The sequence below is a fragment of the Mandrillus leucophaeus genome, unplaced genomic scaffold (genome assembly GCF_000951045.1).
Source record: "Mandrillus leucophaeus isolate KB7577 unplaced genomic scaffold, Mleu.le_1.0 Scaffold513, whole genome shotgun sequence".
NCBI classification, from domain to species: Eukaryota; Metazoa; Chordata; class Mammalia; order Primates; family Cercopithecidae; genus Mandrillus; species Mandrillus leucophaeus.
Genome location: NW_012105509.1, coordinates 134,300 through 147,058, shown reverse-complemented (window position 1 = coordinate 147,058; position 12,759 = coordinate 134,300). Strand labels below are relative to the sequence as shown.

The following is a 12,759-nucleotide window of genomic DNA, read 5'->3' as shown; positions in this document are numbered from 1 at the left end:
AAAAAAAAAAAAGATAATAATAATAATAATAATAAAGTTTGAAATATTGCAAGAATTACCAAAAGGTGACACAGAGACATGAAGACATGAAGTGAGTACATCTGTTGGATAAAGGGCATTGATAAACTTGCTCGACACAGGGTTGCCACAAACCTTCAGTTTGTGAAAAACACAGTATCTATGAAGCACAGCAAAACAAGGTATACCTGTAAATCCTAGAAGATCAGTAAAAAATAAAAAGATATAACTAATCAGCCAATAGTAGAGATAAAAAAGGTCATTATAAAAACTCAATCCAAAAGAAAGCAAAAAAAGCAAAAAAAGAATGAAGAATAGATGAGGCAGCTGGGTACAGTGGCTCATGCCTATAATCCCAGCATTTTGGGAGGCCAAGACAGGTGGATCACCTGAGGTCAGAAGTTCGAGACCAGCCTGGCCAACATGGTGAAACCCCATCTCTACTAAAAATACAAAAATTAGCTGGGTGTGGTGGCAGGCACCTGTAATCCCAGCTACTCAGGAGGTTGAGGAAGGAGAATCACCTGAACCTGGGAGCTGGAGGTTGAAGTGAGCCAAGATCGTGCCATTGCACTCCAGACTGGGCAACAGAGTGAGACTCAGTCTCAAAAAAAAAAAAAAGAAAGAAAAAAAAAAGAATAGATGAGACAAAGAAATGATAGATTTAAATCCAACCACATCAGTAACTACACTAAATGTGGATGGTCTAAACATACTGATTAACACCTTATCAGACTGGGTTATAAAAAGCAAAGAAAGACCCAAATATATGCTGCCTATGTGAAACCACTTTAAAACAAAGAGATTGCTTAAAAGTAAAAAGGTAGAAAAAGATACATTGGCAAACACTCATCTAAAGAAAGCTCGCATAATTATACAAATATCAGACAAGGCTGACTTCAAAACAAGACATTACCAAGGTTAAAAAGAAACATTACTGGTGAGTATGCAAAATGATAGGGCCACTTTGGAAAACAGGTTGGCAGCTTCTTACAAAACTAAACATATTCTTATCATACAATCCAGCAATCATGCTCCTTAGTATTTATCCAAGGGATTTTAAGATATGTCCACACTAAAACCTTTACATAGATGTTTATAGCAGCTTTATTCATAATTCCCAAAACTTGGAAGCAACAAAGACAAGATGTCCTTCATTAGGTAAATTAAACATTTTTCACTGTTGTTGATCTCTAAATATACTGCTCCAATAAAAACAAATACTCTGGGGAAAAAAACTGAAAAGTCACTTATAACCCCAGAATAACTATTAGTATACCACAGGTGTGCAGAAGAACATACGCACTTTTTATCTTTTAGAGACAATATATCTAGTAAGAACAATGTAAAATAATCAAATGTGTATCACTAAATAGACAGATTTCAAGGTTTTGAGAGCATGATAAACTCCCTAGCATTTCTTTTCATGAAACTAACTAATCCTTTTCTAGTAATCAGTCAAAAACATATTTTCCCAAAGTTTTCTATTGGAAAAACTATCCATTAATTATTCTGAAAATATCTAGTATAAACACAAAATGGTGTTTAAGAAACACAGGCTGGGTGAGGTGGCTCATGCCTATAATCCCAGCACTTTAGCTGGGCGTGGTGGCTCACGCCTGTAATCCCAGCACTTTGGGAGCCTGAGGCGGGTGGATCACCAGGTCAGGAGATCAAGACCATCCTGGCTAACATAACCCCGTCTCTACTAAAAATACAAAAAATTAGCCAGGCGTGGTGGCACACACCTGTAGTCCCAGCTACTCGGGAGGCTGAGGCAGGAGAATTGCTTGAACCCAGGAGGCGGAGCTTGCAGTGAGCCAAGATTGTGCCACTGCACTCCAGCCTGGGTGACAGAGCGAGACTTTGTCTCAAAAAATAAAAATAAAAAAAATCCCAGCACTTTAGAGGTTGAGGTAGGAGGATTGCTTGAGGCCAGAAGTTTAAGACTGTCCTAGGCAACAGGGCAACATTCTGTCTCTATTTTTATTTAAAAGAAAGAATCACAAAGCAATGAGCAATAAATCACCTCTGCAACCCCTCTGAAGGACAAAACATACCACAGTGCTTTGCATATCACTGGCACTCTAAAAGATTTGCTCTAGTCCTCTTTTTTTTTTAATTAATTTTCTTCTTTCTTATAAAAAAAAATTTCTGCTAAAAATCAACTAATCTAAATGATTTACCAAAAATGGGGGAAAAAAGCAAAATAATAATGCTTTGTTTCCATAGTATTTATATAGTTTGAGTAGTGTGTTTAGCACATTAATGCCCTCAACAAGTATCTACTAAGAACCTATTAAATGCCACTAAGACTCTGGGATTTTTCCAAAGATAATAACTTTCATAGACCTACATAGTTTATAAATCTAAGAGTTCACATTTGTGAAAAATAATTTAAATGGGAAAAAAAACTGTCTTACTGGATTATTTCCTTAACATACTTGTAAAACTTATCTCTTCTTTGGCTTCTTTGTACCATTTTCATTGTTCTGTAACTTGCTAACATATTAATTTTTAAATATTTTGAAATATCTAATTAGTAACTGTTTTCAAAAAACTTCAAATCAAGAACAAAAAAGTAATGTTTGAGAAATATAGTACCTGACAGAGGATGTTCTTGGCCCATGGTCTCTGGAATCCATTACCCAACCAACATGACACTCTAGAGGGGGATTTGTGCTATGCCTTGTTTTTCTCTTTCTTGGACTCTAAAGAAAATAAAGTCAAGCATTGCAATTAGTTTCAATAGTGTGAACTTCACAAGTAAATTAAAACCCTCTGACTATAAATGAACTCAAACATTTTCATACTGTAGATAACACATTGTGAAATCATATGAAGTCACAAAACTCAAAAATCTCACACACAAGTTACAAAACTTAATAAGGTCCTTTGGTAGGTTTGTGACACAAGGATAAAATGAAGTGCAGCTTAGTGTGATTCTTCATTATACTTTCTGTTTGTCTTTAATTACAGTATCCAATGGTAAAAAAGGTTTTTGTTTGTTTGTTTACTTTTAAATGGGGTCTTACTCTGTTGCCAAGGCTGGAGTGTAGTGGCATGATCATGGCTCCCTGCAGCCCTGACCCCTACAGGCTCAAACAATCCTCCCACCTCAGCCTCCGAAGTAGCTGGGACTACAGGCACATGCCACCATGCCCAGCTAATTTTTGTATTTTTTTAGAGATGGGGTCCCACGGCATTGCCCAGGCTAGTCTCCAACTCCTGGGCACAAGCGATCCACCTGCCTTGGTCTCCCAAAGTGTTGGATTACAGGCATGAACCACCATGCCCAACCAAAAAATTTCTTAACCTGAGAAACTATCACTATGGTAAAGTACGATTTTTAAGTGAAATATTACAAGTTATAACACACACTTTTTAATGTGATGTTATAGAAATTACAACGTCTCATTCTGTAATGTTAAAGGATACAAAATGCAAGCCTTATATTCCTGGTTGTTTTGTATACCTTTACATCAATGGCTTTTGGTTCTTTAACAACAGGATAAAATCTTGGTGTTTTGTTAGGATCTTGTAACCTAGGTGTTCGAGGTGTTTTGGGTGTTCTTGTAGGATGAATTCTAGGAGATTCTGGAACTGCTGTAGGCAACGAACAAACCATTGCTGCCGAAGTTATTTCTGAAACATCAAATAGCTTCTGAGCTAATTCATCAGTCAAATCTGCAAAATAAAAAACTCTTAAAATTATTTAGATGCTAGGAAAATATTTTACTTTGAGAATAAGGATAATTCTGGAATTCTCTAAGCTCAAAGGATTTTTCACTGAAAACATTTCAAATAGATAAAAACAAAAATAACAAATACTTTTTTGACCATTATCTAACTTTATAAAATTTTTATTTTTCTATATCTGTTTATGACTTTTTCTTTTAAAGAAAGGGTGAAGCTTCCTGTGTAACCTCTGCTAATCCCATTTCCCTCCTGCTTTCCTTTCTCAGAGATAACTAGCCTCTTAAATTTGGAATTTTGATCTATTATTACATATATGTAATATTATTTTGCATAATTAACTTTATATATGTAACGTAATACTATATCACTTTGTAAACTTTTCTCATGTTTTATTTACATAGCTCTAATTTGTTCATTTTCAGTGCTGAATAGTATGTGGTGTACAAATATATCACAATTTATCCATTCTCCTGCAGAAAGACATTTATATTATTTCAAAGTTTTTTGTTTAATCAACAATGCTGTGATCAACATTGTTGAACATGTTTCTGTATAGGTATGAGCATTTCTCTAGGGTTTATATCTGAGTGGAAATACTGAGTCAAAAGAGATGTGCATCTGGCCGGGCGCGGTGGCTCACGCCTGTAATTCCAGCACTTTGGGAGGCCGAGGCAGGGGGATCACGAGGTCAGGAAATCGAGACCATCCTGGCTAACACGGTGAAACCCCGTCTCTACTAAAAATACGAAAAAATTATCTGAGCGTGGTGGCGGGCGCCTGTAGTCCCAGCTACTTGGGAGTCTGAGGCAGGAGAATGGCATGAACCGGAGAGGCGGAGCTTGCAGTGAGCCGAGATGGCGCCACTGCACTCCAGCCTGGGCGACAGGACACCGTCTCAAAAAAAAAAAAAAAAAAAGGGGTGAATGGGAATCATAGCAGGAGGTAGAATGGATTACCAGGGAAAAAAAAAAAAAAAAAAAGAGATGTGCATCTTCTGATTTAATGACCACTGACGGCCAAACCACTTTCTATAATGATTTCACCAACTTACACTCTCACCAGCAGCATGTGAGAATTCCAACAATTCAACATCCTGGTGAAGACTGGGTTTTGTTTAAACTCTTAACTATTCTTCCATCTCATGGGATTTAAAAGATATTTGCATTTCCTTCGTTATTGCTAGTGAAATTGCGCATGTTTTCATATATCTAATTACCCTTCAGACTTCCTCTTTTGTGAGACTGCTATTCAAACCCTTCGACTATTTTTTTTTTATTCTGTTATTTTACTTGCTGATTTGCTCATGAAAATCTTGTGGTAAGATACCAAATAAGCCAGCAGATAAATCAAGTAATAGCAACAAAAAAAATAGTCTCTATTTCCGTGTGGTTTTTCTTCAGACTTATCTACTTCTTTTGATTCATATAACAACTTTTTGTTTTTTCACTCAACAAATATTAAGTGCCTGCTATCTGCCAAGCACTATTCTAGGCACGAGTTTGTAAAGTCAAAAGTGAACTTACACATTTGCCATTTCCTCTCCCAATCCATTTTCCTCACTGTTACCAGAATGATTATTCTGAGGAGAAAATTAGATCATTTCATATTTCTGTTTAACATTCTTCAGTATTTCCCATTTGCCTCTAGAATAAGCCTAGGCTCTTTACCCTGGCATATGAGATTTTGCTGATTTTGCCTCATCTGTTGTCCTTTTCCACTTTGATCTTGGTGACACAAATAGCACCAAACTGTCAGTCCTGATCCTTGTTCTGTATCTTTTCATATGCTTTTTCTTCTGTCTGAAAGTCCCTTTCCTGAATCTTTTGTATACCCAATGCAACAGTTACCATAGCCTTCCTTTAATACCCAGCACAGATGTTACCTTTCTTGGGAATGTGAAGCATTCCTTGAACACCTTTGTGCTGTGTCTGTATTTTCTCCATTTATTGTTTCATTTATTAAATTAAAATTTATTTTCTTACATATCATCCCATAGATGCCAACAGTAAGTCTCATTGCTTTCCAGAAAGCAACTACCACAATTGCATCGAATACTAGTGCCTACCATACATAATGTCTGGGAAAAAATATATCCTCATCAAAGGAATGCTAAACTTAACTGAATTGTGTTAATACTGTTTTCCTTATACCAAAAATATATACAATCTGGCCAGGTGCAGTGGCTCCCATCTGTAATCCCAGCACTTTGGGAGGCCAAGCCAGGTAGATCACCTGAGGTCAGGAGTTTGAGACCAGCCTGTCCAACATGGTGAAATCCCATCTCTACTAAAAATACAAAAATTAACCAGGCATGGTAGCAGGCGCCTGTAATCCCAGCTACTCAGGAGGCTGAGGCAGGAGAATTGCTTGAACCCGGCAGGCGGAGGTTGCAGTGAGCTGAGATCACGCCACTGCACTCCGGCCTGGGGAACAAGAGCGAGACTTCATCTCAAAAAAAAAAAAAAAAACATATATATATATGCATATATATATGCATGTGTGTATATATATAGAGAGAGAGATACAATCCTAGAGATAAAAACATGAACATATACTGAAAAATGTGTTAAATCCAGTACCTTTGTGAAAGACATTTTTAAAGATCTAGGAGCAGTAACAACCCAGAAAGAGTAAGCTTCCTATCACTTAGATTATGGTCTATAAATTTCATTTCCCACTAATTAGTTCTCCTCAAAGAAATAACATCTGGAGTACAGAATGTATAATCTGAGCCTGGGAAATCTTGAGCAATAAAGTAGCAGAAAAGCAATAAAGTAGTTTTTAAAATACTAGCATAAATCAAAGGACAAAGGAGTAAATCTTAGAGGTTCACCAGTCAAAAATAAAACAATGTGACCACTAAAAACAATGACCAAAATGGATTAAACACATCGAATAAATAAGCTCCATGAGTTCATAATGATACTTTAAAACTCAATCACATTTAGAGTTTCCTAGTGCACCAACTCATTATTTTGAAAACCAATAAACTGAATAAAAAGAAAGAAGCAAGCATTTATCCTTCCTTGTCTGTAAAAGTTGAATTTCAGGGTAACCAAGAGTTGATGAAAGAACATTCTTCATAAGTAAATTTTACATAAGGATTGCAGAAGAAATGACGGAATTAGAAGATAACCATTTTGCAATTCTACTGACATAGAGGAAATCTAGGGAATATTCATCAATAGCTGCTAAAACCATTTGGTAAAAGATTGGAGCGAAACTTGTTAATGAAAGGATCAGGCTGACAACACCTGAGTCAAATCATGAATCACAGCATCAGTAAAAGTGGGAGTGACAGACATACTATGATGTTACAGGAAATAGACAAGTCTTCCTAAGACATATTCTTGCTACTAGGAAAAAAACAATGCCAAAACTTGAATATACTCAATCCTCTATATCTAAATCCTTTGTACTTATACTTCATTAGTACTACACGGGATAAAGGATATACTAAATGATATGAAGAAGATACAGTCAGGTAAATATAGATCATAAGAAATCCTACCAGTTCTTCAACAAATTAACCAGTTTCTTCAACAAATCATTGTCATGGAAAAACAAGGGAAGAGAAATAATTAGAGATTAAGATTGACTTAATGGTGTTATCAGTCAATTGCAATGTTTGCATCTTGTTTTGTCCTAGTTCAATCAAACAATTTGAAAAATATATTTCAGACAATTAGGGACAACTAAACATATACTGTGTAGTAGATTATATTAAAAATTATTGCTAATTTTGTTAGGTGAAATAATGGTGCTGTAAAAATTTACATACATACTTGTTTTGTAAGTCCTAGTCAGTTTGCAATATATAGTGAAGTATTTCCAGAAGAAATGATATGACTTTGAGATTCAATATAGAATACCAGAAATAGATTGGGAGGCAAGGTACAGATTAAAAAAGAATGTCAACCTATTAACAATTGTTGAAATTAGGTGAGATGGATACATGAGGATTTCGTTAAACAATTCTCCCTATTGTTATCTGTACCGGAACATTTCCAAAATCAAAAGCTAAGTTTTATTTGTTTTATACTTATTTTATTCCAGGTGCTCAGGGTGAATTTTGCCCACCAATAAGAGTAGGTACATTAATTTTGTAAGATTAACATCTATAGAGTACATTGGTTATCTCAAAAGAAACATTTTACAAAATTTTTATAGACTATCATATACCAATTTATAATATTTTGACATAAAATTATCAAATATTAGTTCATTACAAGAACATAAAATATTCATAGTAAATATTAAAATATTATTATTGGAAATATATTAGGAAACAAGAACATATTAACATTTTTTGTCAACTACAAGCATAGCATAATATATGAATATCATCTATATATTATAACTTCCTTTTAATCAAAAGCATAGGCCATCTCTTGTACATGAATAGTCATAATAGCATTTTTCATAATAGCCAAAACTAGAAACAATCCAAATATCCATAAAATGTTGAATGGACAAAAAAATGTAGTATGCTCATTCTATGAAATAATACTTAGCAATAAAAGAAAGGTACTGATACATGCAATGACATAGATGAATCTCAAAAATACTATGTTAAGTGAAAGATTCCAAGTATATAACTGTGTATCATATGATTCCATTTATATAAAATTTCTGAAAAGTGCAAAACCATAGCGAAAGAAAGATAACTAGTTGCCTCAGGCTGAAGGTGAATGTTGGGATTGACTGCAAATGTGCATGAGGAACTCTTTAGTATGATGGAATTGTTCTAAAACCGGATTGTGGTGCTGGTATACAATTTTATACATTTACTGAAATTCAAATGATACACTTAAAAAGGGTTAAAGCAGTAATTTTCAAGGTATGGTCCCAAATAGAACTATTGGCATGACCTGGGAACTTGTTAGAAATGTATATTCTCATATCCCACCTACCTTACTGATTCAGAAAGTTGATACAGAGTCCTTTAATCTGTTTCAACGAGCTTCCCAGGTGAACCTTACACATGCTAAATGTAAAAACCACTGAACTTAGGGGTGTGCTAACTATTCTACTAAGGTTTTCCAAATTTTATCACTACCAAATCAGATCATTGCACAGCTTCATACCTGAACCATATGAGCCTTGTTTACAGTCTCCACTGCCTTTATAAAAATAAAACTCAATATTATGCTGTTAGTGTTTAGTGAAGGTCAAAAATTAAAAATGCTACATGAGAACTGGCACCTCAGGTTTTTAATAAATAAAAATGCCTCTAAAGCAGAACTCAGCAAACTTTTCCTACAAATGTCACATAGTAAATATTTTTTGCTTTTTAAGACGTAAGGTCTCTGTTGAAACAGCTCAGCTCTGCCTTTGTAGCATAAAAACAGCAAGAGGCCATATGTAAATGACCAGCGTTATCACATTGGCCCATAGCAGGCTAGTTTCAGTCAATAGGCCATAATTTGCCAGCCACTGAACTATAGCAGTCAGATAGATATGAATCCAAATCCTGGATTTATACTTTGCTAGCAAAAAAAAGAAAAAAAATCATAACTATATTTTGTGTATTCAATAAAGTACAGAAAAACACGAGCATATTAAAATATATACATATAGGCAGTATAAAAGAGGATCCAATCAAGCTTCTAGATGAGAAAAGGACGACAGCTGAGATTTTAAAACATACACATAAACACGCACGCACACATACACACGCACGCGCACATACACACACACACACACTGGATGGATTAAAAATAGACTCTGTAGAAGAAAAGGCTAATAAACTTGAAGAGAGGAATAAAAGTTACTTAAAACAAAAACAGAGTAAAAGGTCTGAAAAACAACAACAACAAAACGGAGCATTAATGAAGTATGGGACAACTTCAAGTGCCCTAATATAAATTATACATGTAATTGGAGTCTTGAGAGAAAGAGGAAAAAGAACAGGAAAACATTATTAATCTTTTTTTTTTTTTTTTTTTAAGACAGAGTCTCACTGTCAACCAGGCTGGAATGCAGTGGTACAATCTTGGCTCACTGCAACCTCTACCTCCCGGATTCAAGTGATTGTCGTGCCTCAGCCTTCCGAGTACCTGGGATTATAGGTGCGCGCCACCACACCCAGCGAATTTTTGTATTTTTAGTAGAGATGGGGTTTCGCCATGTTGGCCAGGCTGGTCTCGAACTCCTGACCTCAGGTGATCCATCTGCCTTGGCCTCCCAAAGTGCTGGGATTACAGGCATAAGCTCCCACACCCAGTCTATTAATTTTTTAATTAAAATTTTAAATTTAAAGGAACAGCTGAACACTTTCCAAATTTGATTAAAAATGTAAAAACACACATATTTTAAAAACTCAGTGAGTTCAAGCACAAGAAACATGAAAAGTACACCAAAGCAATAGTAATTAAAGTGCTTAAAATGGGTGACAAAGATTAAAAGCAACCAGAATCAACAGAAACTGAACCGAAAACAGAAAAGCAACCTCAACAACAGAAAAAAAAGAAACTGAAAAAAAGAATCAGCCAAACCTTAAGAACCCGTGGGACAACAAAAGGTCTAGGAGAGAAGAAGTGCACGGCTAAAAATTTTTTTAAGGAAATAATAGTTGAAAACTTCCCAAATTTGTCTAAAGTCAAACCTACAGATTTAAGAAACAGACAATCCTATCCAGGATAAACCCAAAGAACTCCATACCAAGGCACATCACACACTCTACTTGCTATAAACTTAAGATGAAAAAAATAAAAATCTTGAAAGTAGCTAGAGATGCATTACTTGTAGGGGAACAATTTGAATGACTACAAAATTTTATACGAAAAACCACGGAGGACAGAAAGAAGTGGTACAACAGTTTTGAATCACTAACAGAAAAGAACTGTCAGTCCAGAATTCTTTATCCAGTGAAAATATCCTTGGCAATAAGGTGAAATAAAGACATTCTCAGAAGAAAGAAAACTATAAATCATAGCCAACTGAACTGCTCTAAAAGAACCACTAACCTGCGTATTTCAGACAGAAGAAAATGATAACAGAAGGAAACCTGAAACATCACGAATAGAAGAACAGCAAGATAAATGGTAAAGGTCTGGATAAATATAGTAGACTATTCTCCTTTTAAGTTATTTAAAACATGCTTGAAAGTAAAAAATAAAACATTGGTGGGCTTTTTAACATATGAAGATATATAAGACAATCATTACATAAAGAAATTTCAGCTGAGTGTGGTGATTCACGCCTATAATCCCAGCACTTTGGGAGACTGAGGTAGGAGAATCTCTTGAGGTCAGGAGTACTAGACCAATCTGGGCAACGTAGCGAGATCCTGTCTCCACAAAAAAATAAAAAAATTAGTTGGGCTTTGTGGCATGCACCTGTAGTCCTACCTACTTGGGAGGCTGAGGTGGTAGGATTACTTGAACCCAGCAGCTTGAGGCTGCAGTGAGCCATGAGTGCACCACTGCACTCCAGCCTTGGCAACAGAGTGAGACCCTCTCTCTTGGGGTGGGGCCAGTAGGGAGAGAAAGGAAAAAAAAAATCTCTATGGGGGTATGGGGGTTAGGTTTCTACATTCTTATTGAAATGGTAAAATATTGACTCGAAATAAACTGAAAAGTATGTGTTTAGAAATCCCTAGAGCAATCACTAAAAACAATTATACAAAAAAAAGATATATATGTCCAAATTCACAGTACATAAATTAAAATGTAATAGAAAAAGTTACAAATAACACAAAGAATGCAGAAAATGGGCAATAGAAGCAAAAAAAAAAAAGAAAAAGAAAAAAAAGAAAAGGAATAATAAAAAGGTTGACCTAAATCCAAACATATCAATAATTACATTAGTCTAAACAAATCAATTAAAAGACATATTGTCAGACTGAATAAAAAACACGACCTAACTATATGCTATCTATAATAAACTGACTTCAAATAGAATGATATAGGTAGGTTAAAAGTAAAAAGTTGGCAAAAGATACATCACATATCATGAGAGAGAAATGAAAGAAAGCTGGAATGGCTATATTAAAATCAGACAAACTAAATTTCAAAGCAAAAAAGGACACATACATGAATGAAAGGGCCAATTCACCAAGATGACACAATATACCAATGGGTATAAGGTGAACTAACAAAAGAGCTAAATAAATGAAGCAAAACCCAATAGAACTGAAATAGGAAATAAACAAGTCTGCAATTATAGGTGGTGACTTCGACACTCCTCTCTAAGATAGAACCAGCAGACAAAAAAATCAGCAAAGATATAGAACTCATCAACACCATTAACCAACTGAACTGAACAGACAATATGGAACATTCTACTCAAAAATATATAATAAACATTCTTCTCAGATGTATATGGTACATTCACCAAGACAGACTATATTGTGGGTGATAAAATTAGCAAATTAATTAAACAAATTTGAAATTAACAAATTAACTTTAAATTTTAAAATAATGTAAAGTATGTTCTCTGGCTATAATAGAATTAAACTATATATCAATAAGATTAATAACAGAGGGATAACTGAAAAAGTTCTAATCACTTGGAAATTACACCGAATACGCTCCTAAATAATACATAAAGAGGAAGTCTCAAAAGAATTTAGAAAATGTTTTGAAAGCATAAAAATTAATAAAATACAACATATCAAAATTTGTGGAATGCAGCTAAAGCAGTGCTTAAATAAAAATATATAGAATTAAGGGCTGTGCTCAGTGGCTCATGCCTGTAATCCTAGCACTTTGGGAAGCTGAAGTGGGTGGATCATTTGAGGCCAGGAGTTCGAGACCAGCCTGGCCAACGTGGTGAAACCCGGTCTCCACTAAAAATACAAAAATTAGCCGTGTGGTGGCACAGACCTGTAATCCCAGCTGCTCAGGAGGCTGAGGCAGGAGAATCGCTTGAACCCAGGAGGCAGAGGTTGCAGTGAGCGAGGTTGTACCACTGTACTCCAGCCTGGGCGACAGGGCGAGACTCCAAGACTCTGTCTTAAAAAAAATATATAGATAAATATAGAGAGCGAGAGAGAGAATATTAAATGCTTATATCCGAAAAGAAACTCTCAAATCAGTA

The 12,759-nt window shown here is 35.2% G+C and overlaps 1 protein-coding gene across 1 annotated transcript in view; it reads right to left on the bottom strand.

Annotated features, from left to right (window-relative positions):
- Window positions 1–12,759, bottom strand: part of LARP1B (La ribonucleoprotein domain family, member 1B) — a 168,408-nt gene that overhangs the window by 52,277 nt on the left and 103,372 nt on the right. Inside the window, exons 11-12 of the mRNA XM_011996434.1 lie at window positions 3,494–3,705; window positions 2,623–2,729 (exon numbers count right to left, since the gene is read on the bottom strand). Of these exons, the coding sequence (XP_011851824.1) occupies window positions 2,623–2,729; window positions 3,494–3,705 (319 nt within the window). The remainder of the gene's footprint in view (window positions 1–2,622; window positions 2,730–3,493; window positions 3,706–12,759) is intronic.